Source organism: Phacochoerus africanus, chromosome 5 (assembly GCF_016906955.1).
Source record: "Phacochoerus africanus isolate WHEZ1 chromosome 5, ROS_Pafr_v1, whole genome shotgun sequence".
In the NCBI taxonomy this organism is placed as follows: Eukaryota; Metazoa; Chordata; class Mammalia; order Artiodactyla; family Suidae; genus Phacochoerus; species Phacochoerus africanus.
The window spans coordinates 33,705,054-33,724,321 of NC_062548.1; the positions used below are offsets into that span (position 1 = coordinate 33,705,054).

Here is a 19,268-nt window from a genome sequence, read left to right on the forward strand (position 1 = left end):
AGGTGGGGTGCCCTGGAGACACTGAAGAGGCGAGTCAACATTTGAAGTCGATTTCAGAGGTTCTCGGTCTGCAGATGGGTTGCGGGGAGCGGGGGATGGAGGACAGAACAAGGCAGGACTAGGAGGAGGGTTCATTTTATGGGTAGCAGCGCGGTCCCATCGTGAGAACCCTGGTGGGTTCCAGATGGGTCATGTGGCAAGGAAGGGCGTTGAGCCATAGACGGAGTTGTCACAAGTACGGCTTTTGTGGAATTTCTGTGACCCCTTCTTACAAGGTAAGGAGAGGCCACTTTGCTTTCTGAGACCGATACCCTCCCTCCCGGGGGTAATGACTCACCCAGTGGGCGAGGTCGCTCAGCGCAGCCTGGCTGATAAGGGCTGGTCATTCTCTCTCTCCCCAGCTCCCCTCCTTCCCTCCTGGGTTTCACTCGGTTAATGAATAAGCGGAGTCCTGAGGTGGAAGCGAATTCTTTTATCAAATGAAAACCACATCAAAACCTCCACAAAGAGACATTTAATGCAAGTGTAAATATTGCATCACAGCATCTCAGGTTGGCTTCTAAACAGACTTGAAGTGTTGCAACTATTGAAACCTTTAACTCTAAAAATGTGCTGCTCCGTTAGGCTTTTTGCAAATCTGGTCTGGGGAGAAAGGGTGATGAACTGAGGCGTCATCTCAGTGGCACTAATAAGGTGCCAGACTTCATGCTCCATGACCAGCTCAGACTGCCACGGTGAACAGTCCAAAAGTTTGTCTTGGTGTATGTGGGGGGACATTTACATTGGGTGTGTGTTTGTACCTGGCATCCGAAACATCGTTAGCGAGAACTAGTCCAGATTAAAGAACCTTCCTTAAGTCCGACTGCAGACCCAGCCGTGACCTCCAGCCAGCAGCTCAGTTACACACAGGCTCTGGTTGGTGAATAGGTTGTGTCCTAAAAGTGCTTTTGTGGATGAACCTTTCAGAACACAAAGCGCATTGTCGCACAGAAATGCCACTTTGAATGGTGGGTGTCAGTGAGCTGTGGCTTGTTTCAGACTTCAGGTCAGGGCCCATCAGTGGGTCGGGAAATCAGTGCTAGTTGACACCAGTATAAAAAAGAAGGGAGAAAAGGAACAGAATAGGAAACATCAGAGCAGGTCACGTCAGAAAGGTAGGTCTTGTTTGGTGGTATTGTTGCTATTTAAAACCTACCCCGCATTGTATACTGCCTCTGTGGCGTGGAAGGCTCCGGTGTAGGGGGAGGTTTTGTCAGCCATGGGCTGAATCTGGCTCGTTGCCACCGTCTGGCACTGTGATGTCAGGCAAGGGATTGAACTCTCTGGGTTTCCGTTCTGTCATATTCAAAATGGGGCTGTTTTGTGGAGGGAGGAGGAGATGAAGAGGTGTATGTTAGGATTAATATATCACAGAGTTCCTGTGGTGGCTCAGCAGTAACAAACCCAACTAGGATCCATGAGGACGTGGGTTTGATCCCTGGCTCTGCTCAGTGGGTTAGGGAGCCAGTGTTGCTGTGAGCTGCAGCTTAGGTCGCAGATGGGGCTCGGATCCTATGTGGCTGTGGTGCAGGCCAGCAGCTGCAGTTCTGATTCAACCCCTAAGCCTGGGAACTCCCATGTGCCAAAGGTGTGGCCCTAAAAATAAAAAATAATAAAATAGGATATTACTGAATGTAGGGCAATATATATTAAGTTTATGTTTAACTTAAATACATATATATATAAGTATATAAATATATTAACTCTATAACTTAAATATATTAAGTTTAGAGCTCCTGCAGCACGTGGTGCATGGTCACTTCTCAGTAAACCATGATCATTATTTATTTGTACTCTTTGTGATATATCTATCAGCAGACCTGAAAGATACTGTTATAAAATAGTATCGCTAAAACCTGTACTATTTAATCTTCCCTAGAGTGCAATTTATTCAGTGTTCCTGACATTTAGGATCTGTCATTTCACACATTCTAGGAGGAGACCTTTGATTTTTCTTTAAATTATTCCTGTGTAGTTGAGACATCAATCTTAATTTTTTCCCATGAAGTGTGAAGAATGCTGCAAATTGCCTCGGGTCTTTCAGCTGTCTGTCAAGTTCAAGACTGTTCAGTATGGAACCGCTTCCCAAATCCCTATTTTCAGTTGTATGTTTTGTCTTTTTTGAAAAAGGTTTTCTCTCTGTCTTTGTAAGTGACTCTCCAACTCTAAGCTTTTTTTGGAGCTCCATCTGCTCCTGTTTGACTCCATCATCAACTCCTTCTTACCTGCCCCCCACCGCCAGCCCATCCTTGAAAGAGCTGTGTCAGCACTTGTGAAAACCTTTTCTAAGGGGCCCGGGTTTAGAACCGCTGCCGTGTTGGCGGCTTTGAGGGGTAGGCGAAGGCTGGCATCGGAAGCGTGGCAGCCGTCAGGGCGGCCAGGACTCACGTGCAGCGCCCCAGCTCTGCAGAGGCCCCTGCAGCTTACTCAGCCTGGTTCCGGGTCTGTAAAAACAGAGTTCCTGCCCGCCTGGGGCGGGGGCCATTTGGGGGAGAAAACGAGCAGGAGCAGATTGGTAACTCTGCCGAGGCGGCGCTGTCTCCGGCTGCCTCTCTGCCCTGGCGGCGTCCTCCCTGTCCTTGGGCCACCAGCCCTGTGCCGTCAGGAAGACCCACCCCCTCCACCCAGGAGACGCCCAGATCCCTAAAGCCCTGCCCCCGCCCCCCTCCTCTCAGAAGTGGGTCCGCCCCATGTGCTCTGGGTCCTCCTCGGGCCTGGCGCTGCCCCTTGTCCCCGTACCCCGCCTCTTCCCAACAGCTCGGAAACCTGCTGTATCTTGCGTCTTTTCAAAAGGACCCCCTCCGAAAGGTGCGCGTTCCCCTTTGTTCCGGGGGATTTCGCTGCTGTACAGTCTCCAGTGGTCTGCATTCATCACCCTCTCGCCGTGCCCCTCACTCACCCGGGGGCCTCGTGACCTCCGTGCCATGAAGCTCCCGGGCCCTTTCCTCCTCATACCCAGGCGCTCAGCCTTCTTCCTTCGTGGGTTCCAGAGCCCTGTGCTTTCTAGCTTAGCCCTCCTGCTTTTCAGCCCATGTCCCCGGCTCCCGTGCCTGCCCTGCTGCGTCTATGTGGTGATGAAATGCCGCTGCTCCTCAGCTTTCTGCCTGCACAGCTTTCCTTACTCTGTGCCTTCTCCGTTCTGTACCTGCTTTCCCTTCAGTCACGGTGATCTTGTGGAAACACCCATCAGAGCACGCCCTCCTGGTGACCGAAGCCCCATGGTGGCTTCCGCTGCACTTGGCGTGGCCGGAGCCCTGGTGCCATGTCTGTGGCTCTGGTTTCACCGTCTCCCTGTTTAGTCTCCATGTTGAGGTCGTATTTCTTTCTCTTTTTTTTGGTCTTTTTTTGCTATTTCTTGGGCCGCTCCCACGGCATATGGAGGTTCCCAGGCTAGGGGTCTAATCGGAGCTGCAGCCACCAGCCTACGCCAGAGCCACAGCAACGCGGGATCCGAGCCGAGTCTGCAACCTACACCACAGCTCACGGCAACGCCGGATCATTAACCCACTGAGCAAGGGCAGGGACCGAACCCGCAACCTCATGGTTCCTAGTCGGATTCGTTAACCACTGCGCCACGACGGGAACTCCTGAGGTCGTATTTCAGTTCCTGAGTTCAGACCGTGTCTCTACACTCATATTGGTCACACCACAAATAACCATATGATATCTCATATGTGGAATTTAAAATACAACACAGATGAACTTATCTACAGAACAGAAACAGACTCATAGACATAGAGAACAGACTTGTGGTTGCTGGAGGGGGAGGGAGGGGGAGGATGGATGGGCCGGGAGTTTGGGGTTAGCAGGTGCAAATTAGGATATCTAGGATGGGGAAACAACAGGGTGCTACTGTATAGCACAGGGAACTAGATTTCTTTTTTCAAAAAATTATTTTTTAAACGACTTTTTTTTCTATTACATCTGGTTTACAGTGAAAACATTTTTTATTACAGTTGATTGACAATGTTCTGCCAATTTCTGCTGTACAGCAAACTGACCGAGTTATATATGTTCTTCTCATATTATTTTCCAACATGTTTCATCGCATGTAATTGAATATAGTTACAGGGAACTATATTCAATGTGCGATGATAAGCCATACTGGAAAAGAATAGGAAAAAGTGTGTGTGTGTATGACGGAGTCATTTTGCCATACAGCAGAAGTGAACGGAACATTGTACATCAACTCTACCTCAATAAAAGTTTAAAAAAAAAAAAAGATTGGTCACTGCATGTTCCCTCTGCCTGGAGCACAGTTCCCCATCCCCAGTGGCTTTTACACAGGCTGCTTTCCCAAGCTTCAGTCTCGTTTCCTTAGGGAAATGCCCTGTGTCCTGGCCCTGCGTCCCCGGCTTGACCAGCTCCCCACTGGAGACTGCAGAGCACTTCTCTAACCCTCAGCGCACGCGTGGAGGTCTGTGCCCTCGCCCTCCCTCCCAGCGAACACAAGGACTGGGTTTCTGATTCAGCCCCAGAGCCCGTGTTGTCTAGGCACAGACGATGGCGTGTTTGTTCATGAATGAATGGATAGATGACTAAATGAACAAATGAGAATTTCATACATTAGTGGTTGTATTCACAGACAGGTGGAAGGATGAATAAATGCACAAGCGGGAACTAAATACATTTGTTTGTAGAGCAGTCAGCAGAGTTCTTACATGTAGTAAGTACTCAGTAAATGGTAGCTTTATTTATTTTTAATTGACTTTTCAGCTAGGCACCATGAAAAGAAAAAAGAAAACACAGCCCCAGGCTGATTAATGGAAGCAGTGCTCCTTAGTGACATCATTCATGAAATGCTGAGGCGCTTGGCAGGGACCATGGGAACTTAGAGCTTAAACAGCAGCCTCTTCCCCACCGTCAGCCTCCTGCCCCTCCTCATGCTAGAATCATCTTTTCTCACCTAGATTCTTGCCTCCCTGGTGCTCCGCCACCAACCCGTTCCTTTCCTTTCCTCCTCCTCCACATTGTGAGCTTCCTCAAGGCAGAGGACATCCCTTCCTTCCCCCCACGCCCCAGTGCCTAGCACAGTACCTGGAGCCAGTGTTTGTTGAATGAATGAATGAGATGCATGTTTCTAAAGCAGACCGCCATGTCGTCAGGAGAGTTGGTGAAATTTAATGGACTAATTTTGGTCTCCGTTCAATTTTTAAAAATCATAGTTCAGACGTTTTGATTTCATACTTATCCACTCTGGTTAATATCTTGGTTGTTGTATTTCCCATTTTATTTCCACGTTTCTGCATGGGAAAGATTTGCTCGATTGCATCCCAATTCTGAACGATGGTGGCATGCCATGAGATGTCGTGGGCTCAGGTGTGTGAGGCCCCCTCCCCTGAGCCCCCCAACATGATGAGCTGCATCATGCCACTGGACCTGTGTCACTGGACAGTGTCTTAGATGGCTTAGATGTAGTCCTTTTTAGTCTGAACTATGTTTTGTGATTTAACAGCAGTAACCTCGTTAATTAAGCACCTACTCTGTGCCAGGCCCTAGGCTAAGAGCTTTGGGTACACACTCTCTGCTCTTCCTAATAGCTTTCCTTTGCGTGTGTGTCTTTTTAGGGCCACACCGCAGCATACAGAGGTTCGCAGGCTAGGGGTCAAATTGGAGCTACAGCTGCCGGCCTACACCACAGCTACAGCAAAGCGGGATCTGAGCCAAGTCTGAGACCTACACCGCAGCTCACAGCAGTGCCAGATCCTTAACCCACTGAGCAAGGCTGGGGATCCAACTTATGTCCTCATGGATCCTAGTCAGATTCGTTTCGGGTGAGCCACAACAAGAGCTCCCTTAATAGATTTCTAAGGTAGGTAGATAAGCCCATTTTATGGATTAAGAAAGGCGAGCCCAGGGAGGCAGGTGACTTGCCTCAAGGAAGTTAAGATTTGGACCGGATTTGAACCCAGACCCCTGTGGCCTCAGAACCTGTGATTTTCCCACTTGACTTAGTTGCCTTCCTTTGCATAGGTTTTAAGTGAATGTCACCATATCTGCATGTCAGCCACTGTCCAGTTTGTAAAGATCGTTTTCTTCACCACTTCCTTGGCCTTAATTAGAGACTTGGAGGTGAAATGAGGTGGGAGCCGTGAGCAGAATGAGGGGGTGACGTGGAGGGAGCACAGGCGTGACTCGGAGGTGGCAGAGCCAGGACAGGCCCCACTTCGTCTCTGGGCACCTGTGAGGTTTCCTCTCAGCCTCATCCATCACAGGGCTCATGGCACCTGCCCTCCCAGTGCCAGCAGCCCGGCAGGGGGTGGGCCTTGTGTGGGTCTGTGAACGCTCAGCTGCCCTTGCCCTCATACTCCGCCCTTCACTTTTTTTTTTGTCTTTTGATTTTTTGTCGTTTTTAGGGCCGCACCCGAGGCATATGGAGGTTCCCAGGCTAGGGGTGGAATCAGTGCCGTAGCCACAGCAGCACCAGCAACGCAGGATCCGAGCCATGTCTATGACCTACACCACAAGCTCACGGCAACACCGGATCCTTAACCCACTGAGCGTGGCCAGGGATTGAACCCGCAACATCATGGTTCCTAGTCGGATTCGTTTCCGCTGCACCACAATGGGAACACCTCCTTTTTTTTTTTTTTTTTTTGTGGCCACACCCATGGCATGAGGAAGTTCCCATGCTAAGGATCAAACCCGCACCACAGCAGTGACACCACCAGATCCTTGACCCAGCTGCACCACCAGGGAACTCCAGCCCTTCACATCCTTTTAAGCAGGGTGCCCTGAGCGGCTTCCTTCTCCTTGATCGTCTTCTTTACTGAGTGTCATCCACGATTCAGGTGTGGTGGTGGAGGTCTAGGAGAAGCAGAGATGGATGAACCCAGTCCCCCCACCCCCACCTCTTCCTCTGTTGTCCTCTTTACAGGGCTTGGATTTCTTTCATGTGCCTTAGTTTTCACTCTTTAGACTTAGTGCTTTAAAAAAAAAAATCACCTTCACCGGAGAAGTGAGAAGTGGGCACTGTCTGAGGAAGAGCAAGGGACGCAGATCCAAGCCCTGGGTCCTGACTGTGTGCCTGAGGCAGGGGTGTGGGCCTCGCTGGGTGTCCAGGGCCATTGCCGTTTTTTTCTCCGTGTTGCCGTGAGGCTCAGGCTTGGTGACGTGCTCGACTGCCACTGCCACTGCTTGAGAGTCACAGCTAGCGCCTCTTGTTTCCAGTCCAGGGCTCTTCGTCCACTAGCTCAGCCTCCATCGAGGGAGCGTCTGGCCCCATTGGGTAAATGTGGGGAAAGAGCCAGAATTGAGGTAGGGGCCGAGCAGAGCTAGAGCCCCTGACGTGCACTTTATCTTGAAGCCCCTGCAGAGTGTTACAGAAGCAGATGGACTGGCAAGGGTAAAGCAGGGCTGTCATCTGGGCTGGCTTCCCCCCTCACCACTGGGCACCCTAGGGATAGCTGCACTGCGCATGCTTCTGGCAGACCTCCCATCCCTGGTGCACCTTCGTACCCACCTAGTTCTTTGGGTGGGTTGAGGCAGGGAGGTACATCTAAGGTTTTTCTTTTTTTTTTTTTTGGCCATGTCCATGGCATTCAGAAGTTCCCCAGGCCAGGGATCAAACCTATGACTTATCAGCAACCCGAACCACAGAAGTGACACTTCTGAATCCTGCATTGTCCACACCACAATGCTGCACCACAAAGGAACTCCCCAAGATCATTTCTTGAACACAGGAAAATGTTCAGAGTGACCACTAGGGTTGAGCGGGGTGTGTGTGTGTGCACGTGAAGTTGGCTCTCCTGTAGAAATCCAAGATAAAACCCTTCATTCTCTCTCTGGTAAAAGTTGAGAAGTAGTCATGCTGTCGAAAACTGAAACTTGATCAAATTATCATGGAATATGGGAAAACTTCTGAATCCAGTAGGTTTGAATTTAAAGAAGCAAAGACAAAGCAGCATTTGGTGCCCTCCTTGTGTAGGGTTGAGACCCAGAGTGCCCGGCCCCAGGCAGGTGGCTGTGGGAGGAGTCAGGGGAGGCCTGGGGGGACCCAGTCAGAAGTGGGCGCCATCGAGCATTCAAACACACGTTGACGGTGGGGCCTAGGGTTGGGTCTGCAGAGCTGGCAGAGGCCACTCTCAGCCCGTGTCATTTCTGGCGATGGGCTAACATACCAGGTGATCAGAGAGATGCCTTCTGCTCTTGACACAAAACCGTTGTATGCAGAGGTGGACACAGAGGGGTTTGCCTGTGTTAGCGCTAAATGACCTGATCTAGTGCAGCCCTAAGAAGCGAATAAATAAATAAATGACACAGTCTGGGACCCTTCCAGTGCACCTGGTGCCATGAAAAGAATATAGCTTGCTTTGGATCCCAGCACTTGTCCTCCTTTGGGACCTTGAACTCGTCACTTCTTCTGAGCTTCAGTGTCCTTCTGTATAAGGTCAGGGTAATCCGTACAGATTTTCCATACCTGGCAGAGTAAGGAGCCAGCAAATATTTCTCTTTCTTGTCACCGTTGGATTGATAAGCATAGAGGTGATTCCCTTAGGAACTGCCCGAGAACCTGATGTTGGCTGAGGTTAGCCCCTACAGAGAACGAAGGACGAGTGGTGTGTCACGGCTTTGGCTGTCCCCAGAGGCTCTCCTCCACCCACCCCACCCACCCCTGGCAGTGGCTGTAGTAAACTGATTTCAGCAGCCGGATAACCAGGCTGCACACATGTCCTCAGCTTCCCGAGGAAGGTCTGAGAAGCCTGGCATTTTGGCAGCAGTGCTCGTTTACAGCACACAGACCCTTCAGGGTCACCTCCTTATCACTGAAGACGTGGAAACCAGAAAACTCTTACCTCGTCTTGCAGAGACCTTCTAACTCAGACGGTCTTAGAAATGAAATGGCCCTTTGGAGTTGGACAGAAGGAACAGACGTCCTAAACAGTTTGTTTGACCCGTAATGAACATCCGTGAAACCACCACTCACCCGCACCTAAAATATCATTAAGAAATTACATCTTGGAGTTCCCGTGGTGGCTCAGTGGTTAACAAACCCGACTAGGAACCGTGAGGTTGCGGGTTTGATCCCTGGCCTCACTCAGTGGGTTGAGGATCTGGCATTGCCGTGAGCTGTGGTGTGGATCTCAGACACAGCTCGGATCTGGCGTTGCTGTGGCTGTGGTGTAGGCTGGGGGCTACAGCTCCGATTAGATCCCTAGTCTGGGAACCTCCGTATGCCATGGGTGCGGCCCTAGAAAAGGCAAAAAGACAAAAAAAAAAAAAAAAAGAAAGAAATTACATCTCCCTGTTCTTCTTCCCCATCCCATCCTCCTGACTCCCTGGCCGGACAGCTGCTCTCCTCAAAGCCGTGCTGACGCCTTTCTTGCCTTTTTTAGTTCTCTCTCTCTCCTTCCCCCTCTAACCTCCACCCCACCCCTTCCCTCTCCCTCTGCAAATCCACAAAATGATACCTTATTGTGCTCGTTATTTGCCTTTGCCTGAGGTTGAGCAACGCTTTATAACACTATCGCGTGATGTGCTCCTTTTTCTGTGAAACAACTCTTCGTGCTTTTCGTGTCTTCTGCCCGTTTTTCTGTTGGGTGTTTGTTCCCTTACTGATTGGTAGGCGTTTTCAGGTATTCTGGTGCTAAACCTCCACCAGTTGCACGGGTTACAAATACCTTCTCCCGGCTGGTAGAGTGTCTTCCCTCTTTGAAGTGGCTTCTGATGAACAAGTTTTCCTCGTCAGTGTAGCCAGACTTACTGATCTTTTTTTTTTTTTTTTTTAATGCTTAACAATTTTTTGTATCTTCATAAATTCTTTCCTACTTCAAGCTCGGGAAGATATTCACTTCCATTTTCTTTTCAAGTTTTCAGAATTTGCTTTTGACATTTAAGTGCTTCATCCATCTGGAGTTGATTTTTCTGCCGAGTGTAAGAATCCAGTTTCTTTCTTTTTTTTTTTTTCCTATGGATAAACAGTTTTTCCAGCTTTGCCTTTTCCACAGTGTCATGCTGTCTGTGTCAAAAGTCAAAGTTGCACAGATGCGTAAGGTCTGTCTGTGTCCAGGCGCTTCTCTCCCATTGGTCACGTTATCTCTGTTACTCTTACTACACCGTCGTTTTAAGTATTGCTGGTTTATAGTAAGCCTTTTTAGCTAGCGAAGCAAGTCTCTCTTCGTTAATCTTCAGAAATGTTTGGGTTGTCATTGGCCCATTTGTTCTTCCATTTAAGATTTGGATCCAACCTTTCACATTCCACAGAATTATTGAGGTGTAAGTTATATATATACAGTGAAACATACTGTTCTGTTATATTGGTCTTTGTTTTAGTTTTTATTGTTATTTTTGCTTTTTAGGGCCGTACACCCGTAGCATATGGAGGTTCCCAGGCTAGGGGTCTCATCGGAGCTGTAGCCGCCAGCCTACGGCCAGAGCCACAGCAATGTGGGATCCGAGCCGCATCTGCGACCTACACCACAGCTCACGGCAACACTAGATCCTCAACCCACTGAGCAAGGCCAGGGATCGAACCCACAACCTCATGGTTCTTAGCCGGATTCATTTCCGCTGTGCCACAGCCGGAACTCTGGTTTTTGTGTGAATAAATGCAGACCATCATGTCATCATCACCACCATCAAGACATAGGGCCCCCCCTCCAAAAAAAAATAGGACCCCCAGAATTCCCTCACCCCCTTTGTGGCTGACCTTCCCCGTCTCACTGCTCTGTGTTCTGTTGAGATTTTTTTAAATCTCATTTTTAATTTTTTCCAATGTTTTACTAACATGTTGGAATTTTTAAAAGTGAAATTGCATTAAATCTATAGATCAGTTTTGGGTGGAATCTACATCTTACGTCAGGTCTTCTGATCTGCGAACATCATGACTCTTTCAGCTTAGTTGGAGAGAGTTTTTTGCTTGACAATAATGGAAAGTTCTAAATTTTTATGTTTTTTTTTTTTCACTCTCCACTAGGACTATTTTTTTTACTTTTTTCATTATTAAAATATAGTTGATTTACAGTGTTGTGCCAATTGAAAGTTCTAAATTTTTAGAAAAACGTCTACATATTTTAAGTAGTTCTTTAAGAATCCTGTGAAGGAAACATTTTGGAATTGTCGATCGACACAGACACATAAATACCCGCAAATATATGTCAGACTTGGGGCAATATTACATTAAAAAACGAAAATCCTGTTTTGGTTCCAGACTGGCTGTTGCTCACACAGCAAGACCATAGGCAAGCTGATGCTCAGTCCCTTTATCTGTGTGGTGCCTGGGATGCCCCTTCCTCTTGGGGCAGCTGTGGTGATTGAACCCCATGAGGGGTGTGAGCAGACCCGGCCCAGGGAGGCCCAGGGCGGGCGGGGAGGCTCTGGGGGAGGAGCCGCTCTCACTGATCTGCAGGGAACCGGGGAGGGCCCCCACCTCGTTTGGTTTCCCGGTGGCTTTAACAAATCGGCGCGACCGAAAGCTAGCCCTGAATCATTTCCCTGACACATTTGGAGAAGGTTCGTGTTACCAAGCCGCCTGGCCCACGCTGCTGCTGCCGCCGCCGCCGCCGCCGGGCGAGCTGGAATCGCTGGAGAACACAGCTGACAGCCAGTTCATTTTGCTGATTCATCCATTAGCGGGGTGGCTCCCAGCCAGAGCTTGGCTCCGAGATGAAAGGCCGAGAGCTGCAAAGCTGCTGGGCCTCGAAGGAATGCTGGTACATGACTGCCACGTGAAGGCCAGCGGTGACAAGCGGGCTGTTATTCGTTTCCCCCGTGTAGCGATCCTACTTCCACATGTGCTCCGATGAACTCACCACCGTGGTCAGTGAGCCGCTGGTGACGTTCGTCCACAGGGCTGAGCACCGCGTTCTTGGGAAACAGCCGGACGCTGTTCACTAGATCATCTTGGCTCCTTTATGACCTTATCATCCGCTTTGCTTTCATGGGGAACGTTGACTCAAGCCGACTCTTTTCCCGGGTTGTCCAAATCAAACTCGAGAGAGCGGCGTTATTGCGGGTGTCATCCCGGAGGGGCCTCCTTGCACGTAAACCTGCCCGAGTGAGGAACGAAACGCAGGAAAATCCAGGCGATGCGCGTCTGCCAACCAGCCGCAGTACAGCATGGTCACGTAGAAGTGGCGGCTTCTCCTTCTGTATCACCCAGAGAGATGAACCTGCTCTAGCAGCTTGCCTCAGGCCTACGGGAAGCTCTCCATGTGACGGGTGAGCCCTAGAGGGTGGAACTCCATCTGGTTTTCCCAGATCTCCAGCATTGTCCCTGGGACAGACACTTGGGGAGCAGCTGCTGGATGGACGCATGGATGGACGGCGCTTGTTGGTCATACACATGGCTCAGTGGTTAGATCAACGGGGCAAGAGAATCAGGGGTGCAGCCCTTTGAAAGCAAGAAAAGTCACTGTCTGGAGAAATAACATTTTCAGGAAAGGATCCTCTTTCTGGGGGTCTCCCATCCCAGTGACTTTGGTCAACAGGCATCTGCAGAACCGAATGCTTTCTGTTCCCCTCCTGGGAGTGAGTCAGAGCACCCTGTTTTAGGCTCCCATTTCAGTAACTCGCCCTGCTTCCTTGGGAAATGTGAAAGTTCTTAAATACCCTTAGTGATCCCCCCCCCTTTTTTTTCTCTTCAATTCAGGAGTGAGTATTTGAAAAGTTCAGCCAACTTAGTAAAGAACAACTTTTTAAAAACAAGACTGGGAGCCATTTTTCTTTTTGTTTATTTTACTATGCTCTTTAGATGGCGAACCATTTAGGGCATGACATTCTGTAGCTCCTGTCGTGCTAAGCAGTTGCTGGCAAATCTAGCTCACTTGGAGTGAAGAGGACAGAGTCAGGTGCGAGGTATGTGGGGCGTGTCTGCCTGTCTCCCACGTAATATTTGCTGAGAACCGCTCTGTACCAAGAGCTGAAGTGGGTGTACAGTCTAGTTTGGACACTGTGGTGCACGTCCAGCTGCCCAGGTCCCAGGTCTGCTCCCAGAGCCCCTCCCAGCACGGCCCGGCCCCTGCTGTCTTGCTGGTGGTAGCTGTGGGCAGGGACAGGGCCCCCCGGGGGGAAACCTGCTCACGCTGCAGAAGCCGGAACCAGCACATGGGTACCCACCTGCCAGCAGGTTTCCGTGGGTTCTCACACCCACCCTTCCCGCACCTTCCATCCCCAGCCTCTCCGAGGAGGAGGCAGCAAGACCAGTCTGGTCTTGGTCAAGCATTAACACCAAAGAGAGAACGAGCTCCAGCTCTCAAGTGCTCCTGCCAGAGGCACATTACAGAGAATTAGCGGTCTTTAAAAGCAGAAGGAGAGGCTCCTCTCAAGTATTGTGGGAATATCTTCAGTCTGCAGCGTCCAAAGTGAAATGCAGAACAGCAGGAAGGGCCCCGGCTTTAGGGTCGAAGCAGCCTGGCTTTGCATCCCAGCACTGCTGCCGGCCTGTGCTGTGGTCCAAAGTCATCCCCCAGCATCTGTGCCCTTGCCTTCTCGTCTTCAATAAAGATAGTTTCTCCTTTGTGAATGCACCGTGAACAGCAGACATGTATGCAGAACAGCAGGGCACAGACAGAGTGGATCTTCAGTGTTTGACATGGTGGTCAGCACTGCTGTCACTGTTGCTTTTCTTTTCTTTTTTTGTCTTTTTAGGGTCGCACCCACGGCATATGGAGGTTCCCAGGCTCAGGGTCGGATCAGAGCTGTAGCCGCAGGCCTACACCACAGCCACAGCAACACCAGATCTAAGCCACGTCTGCAATCTACACCACAGCTCACAGCAATGCTGGATCCTCAAGCCAGTGAGCGAGGCCAGGGATCGACCCTGCGTCCTCATATACTAGTCAGATTCGTTTTCACTGAGCCACAACGGGAACTTCCCACTGTTGCTTTTCTTGTCATCTTTATTTTTTTAACCACGTAAGTAAAGGTATACCGTTTTCCCTTAGTGGTTTGGTTTTGTTTTTCATTTTCTTACTCTGGAAAGGAGGAGTTTTCAAGCGATAATGTTGCCTGCAAGATAGCGTTTTATTTACATCATGCTAACTCTTTGTAGCTGGCAGAGCACTTTGCACACAGCGGGGGAGCCTGGGGAGCCGTGACTCTCTGTTCCCAGGTGAGAAGACTCAGGCTTGGAAAGCCTCTGGGACGTTCCCAAGGCCGCCTGGCTTCCAAGTGGCAGAGCCGGGATCGCAGCTCAGACCTGCCCCAGGACCCCTCTGACCACCTCTGGCCACCTTTCAGAAGTGATAGCCCCAGGGCTAAGCCAGACTCTGATCCGGATGTTTTCTTTCCCTTCTAGCTGTCAATACCAGCAAATATGCAGAAAGCTATCGGATCCAGACCTATGCCGAATACGTGGGCAGAAAACACGAGGAGAAGCAGATGAAGCGAAAGTGGTCAGAAGATGGTTGGAAGGAGGTTGAGAGGAAGCGGTCAAACAGCCAGTGCCTCCCCTACGCGCCGCAGAATCACTATTACCACGCCGATGGGTAAGTGTGCTTGCCGTCAATTTGAAAGGGCAGCGTTGTCTTAGCAAAAGCTCTTCTGGCAGCTCCTTACAAGATTGTGAGCAGCGGAGTTCCCATCGTGGTGCAGTGGTTAACAAATCCGACTAGGAACCATGAGGTTGCGGGTTCGGTCCCTGCCCTTGCTCAGTGGGTTAATGATCCGGCGTTGCCGTGAGCTGTGGTGTAGGTTGCAGACGCGGCTCGGATCCCGCGTTGCTGTGGCTCTGGTGTAGGCCGGTGGCTGCTGCTCCGATTCGATCCCTAGCCTGGGAATCTCCATGTGCCACAGGAGCGGCCCAAAGAAATAGCAAAAAAAAAAAGATTGTGAGCAGCGAACCTGACTTGTGAGAGAGACTTTTTTCCACCTTCTCACGTAACGTCAGAAGTTCCTGCTCCCTTAATTCGTTCTGTGCTGTAGAGACCATTTCAGTTAACACTCACAAAACCCCGGCGAGGTGGGCGGGGTACATTTCGCTCCCGTGTTAGGAGAGAGGAATCGGGCTGCATGACTTGCCCGCCGTTCGGGGAGAGAGCCAGGACAGCTGACCTTTTTCATGTCTGGCCCCTTCCTTCTCTCAGGCTGCCATGTTCATGCTTCTGACTGATCGTCTGAACCCCTTTCAGATCCCCCGCAGACCCGGAACCACGTGCCTGCTGTAGAGAGCGAACTTGACACATACATCCTTTACTTACTCATGATCCTACTTTCAGAGGATAAATACTGCGGATATTTTAGGATCTTTGTGAAACTGTAGAACATAGGTATAAAAAAGAGGTTGGGGAGGGAGTTCCTTGTAGAAAGTTGCAAAGATTAGAATGATGTGAATGAACAAATTAGCCATAATCCCACCAGCCAGAAGCAATCATTATTAATATTTTGGAGTTCCCGTCGTGGCACAGCAGAAACGAATCTGACTAGGAACCAAGAGGTTGCGGGTTTGACCCCTGACCTTGCTCAGTGGGTTAAGGATCTGGCATTGCCGTGAGCTGTGGTGTAGGTCACAGACAGGGCTCGGATCCTGTGTTGTTGTGGCTGTGGTATAGGCCAGCAGCTGTAGCTCCGATTGGACCCCTAGCCTGGGAACCTCCATATGCCACAGGTGCAGCCCTAAAAAGACAAAAGACAAAAAAAAAATCGCTGTTAATATGTTGGATTTCCCTCCATATGTTTAAATTCTTTTTTAGAGATTTTTTTGAAATGAGGTACACGTATCTAAAATGTACAGGGGAGTTCCCATCATGGCTCAGTGGTAAAAAATCCGACTAGTATCCATGAGGACGCAGGTTCGATCCTTGGTCTTGCTCAGTGGGTTGAAGGATCCAGTGTTGCTATGAGCCTTGGTGTAGTTCACAGACGTGGCTCAGATCTGGCATTGCTGTGGCTGTGGCGTCGGCCAGTGGCTACAACTCCAATTCTGCCCCTCGTTTGGGAACTTCCATATGCGGTGGGTGTGGCCTTAAAAAGACAAAAATAAAACAAAATAAATGTTTAACAGTTATATATGCCCATGTACCTATGACTCAGAGCAAGCTATAGAACATTTTTATCTCCATCCTCTAAATTTCCTTGTGCTCCTTTTCAAGCAACTACAATCCTCTCCTCCCCTGAGCAACTATTTAAAGTTTCTGTCACCATGGATTAATTTTGATTATTCTTGAAATTTATAAAAAATGGAATCATGTGGTATTGTGTTTAGCTTCTTTCACTTAGCGTGTTTTTGAAATTCGTCTTTGATACTGTGTGTATCAGGAGTTCATAAATTTTTATTGTTCAGTAGTGTTTCATTGTACGATTATACATTTACCTGTTGTGTTGGTGGATATTTGGGTCGCTTCCAGATAGAACTGTTAAAAATAAGGCTGCTATGAACATTTCTGTTAAAAAATTCTTATGGGCATATGTTTTCATTTCTCTTGAGTAAATATCTAAGAGTAGAATTGTTGGTTCCTAGGACAGGTGTATATTAAACTTTATAAGAGCTGCCAAACAGTTCTTCAAAGTATATACACCATTTTATACTCCACCAGTATTATATGAAAGTTCCAGTTGTTCCACATCCTTGTCAACACTTAATGCTGTCGGTTTTTTTATTTTAGCCATTCTAGAGGATATAGGATGTATTGCATTGTGATTTTAATTTGCATTTCTCTGGTTGACCACCTTTTTGTATTCTTCTTGACCATTCAGATATTTTCTGTTTGAGCTGGGTATTTTAAGTCTCTTGCCCACTTTCTAATTGGTCTGTGTCTTTTTACTGTAGATGTGTAGGAGTTCTTTTAATGTATTCTGGATACATATCCTTTGTCAGATATGTGTGATGTAAATACATATTTTTGAGTCTATGGTAGTACATTCATTTTATTAGTGATGCGTTTGATGAGCAGATATTTTTAATGTTGATGAAGTCCTTTTAATAGTTTTTTTTTTTTTTATGGTTAATGGGTTTTTTCCCATCCAGAAAATCTTTGCCTACTTAATGTTGCAATACTTTTTTGTTTTCTTCTAGAAGGTTTATAATTTTAGCTATCACAATTAAGTCTGACCCATTTCAACATTAATTTTGTATGAGATAGGAATCAGGGTTTAGCTTTTTTCCATATGGATTTCTAGTTGTTCTGATAACATTTGTTATAAAGGCTTTTTATTGTTGAATTGACTTGACACTTTTGCCAAAGATAAATTGACCATGTATGTCTAATTCTTTTTCCACTCATTTTTATACCTATTCTTATACCACTACCACACTTTCTTATTTTCTGACTTTATAGTGAGTCTTAAAATCAGGTAGCATAACCTCTCCAACATTGTTGTTTTTCATACTGTTTTGAAAATCTAGATCCTTTCTATTCCACATAATTTTTTTTGTTTTGTTTTGTTTGTTTGTTTTTTTTGCCTTTTCTAGGGCTGTTCCCATGGCATATATAGAGGTTCCCAGGCTAGGGGTCGAATTGGAGCTGTAGCCACCAGCCTACACCAGAGCCACAGCAACGTGGGAACCAAGCCACGTCTGTGACCTACACCACAGCTCACGGCAATGCTGGATCCTTAACCCACTTAGCAAGGGCAGGGATCAAACCTTCAACGTCATGGTTCCTAGTCAGATTCGTTGACCACTGTGCCACAACGGGAACTCCTATTCCACGTAAATTTTAGAATCATCTTGTTTGTTTCTTCTCTAGACCTGTTTTGTAGGTTTTACTGTTAGAAGTCTTATATGTCTTATGTTAATTTTCTCTAAATGTTTATATTATTGATTGCTTCTTAAATTTCATTTTCACTGCTTCTATATAAACATATAACTAACTATATGTTGACCTGGTATCCTGCAACCTTTGAAAATTCACTTACTCTGATAGGTTGAGTGTTTTTTTGTTGTTGTTGTTTGTTTGTTTTTGATATTCTGCAGGGTTTTTAATTTAGACAGTCATGTTGGCGTACTGGTAACAATCGTTTTATTTCTTTTCCAGTCTTTATGTCTTTTCTTTTTCTTGCCTTACTGCACCTACTAGTACCTTTGGTGTATTGTTAAAGTGGGATGAGTTGATATCCCTGCCTTGCTTCCAGTGTTGGAGAGGGGAAGTTAGTTCAGTGTTTCACCTTGAACTACAATTCTTAGATTGTTCATACAAGACTTTTTTTAAGTTGAAAAATTTCCTTTGTGTTTCTAGTTTACTAAGAGTTTGTATCCTGAATAGGTATTGATAATTTTCGGATGCTATTTCTGTATCTTTTTAAATTATCATATGGCTTTTGCCCTTTGTTAATATTTTGAATGGCATTGATTGGTTTTTGAATGTTTAATCAGATTTGCATTCCTGGGAGAAATTCCGCTGGGTCATGATGCATTTATCCTTTTTAACTTATTGTTGGGTTTGTTATGTATTGTTAAACATTTTTATGTCTTTGTTCATGAGGAATATTAGATTGTAATTTTTTCTTTTTTTATGTCTTTGTTGTTTTGGTATCAGGGTTATGCTTACTTCATAAAACCAGTTAAGAAGTTCCTCTTCTGTTATTTTGTGACAGTGTGACAATTATTGTTCAATTTTACCAGTAAAGACATCTGGGCATAAGGGTTTTTTGTGGCGTGGTTTTGGTTATGAACTCAATTTCTTTAATAGATATGAGATCACTTAGATTTTCTGCTTCTTCTTGTATCACTTTTAGGAATTTGTGTTTTTCAGTGAATGTTCCATTTTATTTAAGTTGTCAAATTTTTTAGCATAAGATTATTAGTTTAAAATAGTCCCTTATAGGAGTTCCCGTTGTGGCGCAGTGGTTAACGAATCCGACCAGGAACCATGAGGTTGCAGGTTCGGTCCCTGGCCTTGCTCAGTGGGTTAACGATCCGGCGTTGCCGTGAGCTGTGGTGTAGGTCACAGACGTGGCTCGGATCCCGCGTTGCTGTGGCTCTGGCGTAGGCCGGTGGCTGCAGCTCCGATTCGATCCCTAGCCTGGGAACCTCCATATGCCGCGGGAGCGGCCCAAGAAATAGCAAAAAGACCAAAAAAATAATAATAATAAAATAAAATAAAATAGTCCCTTATAATTTCGATATCCTTAGGGTCTATAATTATGTCCCTTAAAAAATTCCTAATGTTGGTAATTTTTATCTTCTTTTTTTCCTTGATAGGTGTTTATCAATTAATTCTTTCCAAGAATCCACTTTTAACTTTGTTCTTTTTCTCTCTTTTATTTGTGTCTACTTTTTTTTTCATTTTTCTATAGTCTTATTACTTCTTTGGCTTATTTTGGATTTGCTAGTTATTCTTTGGATTCTTTGG

General features: G+C 47.2%; 1 protein-coding gene across 2 annotated transcripts in view; it reads left to right on the forward strand.

Annotated features, from left to right (window-relative positions):
* PARN (poly(A)-specific ribonuclease) overlaps positions 1 to 19,268 on the forward strand; it is a 189,568-nt gene that overhangs the window by 127,288 nt on the left and 43,012 nt on the right. For both annotated transcript variants that reach the window (XM_047780458.1, XM_047780457.1), the window contains one exon: positions 14,276 to 14,465. In XM_047780458.1, coding sequence (XP_047636414.1) covers positions 14,276 to 14,465 — 190 coding nt within the window. The remainder of the gene's footprint in view (positions 1 to 14,275; positions 14,466 to 19,268) is intronic.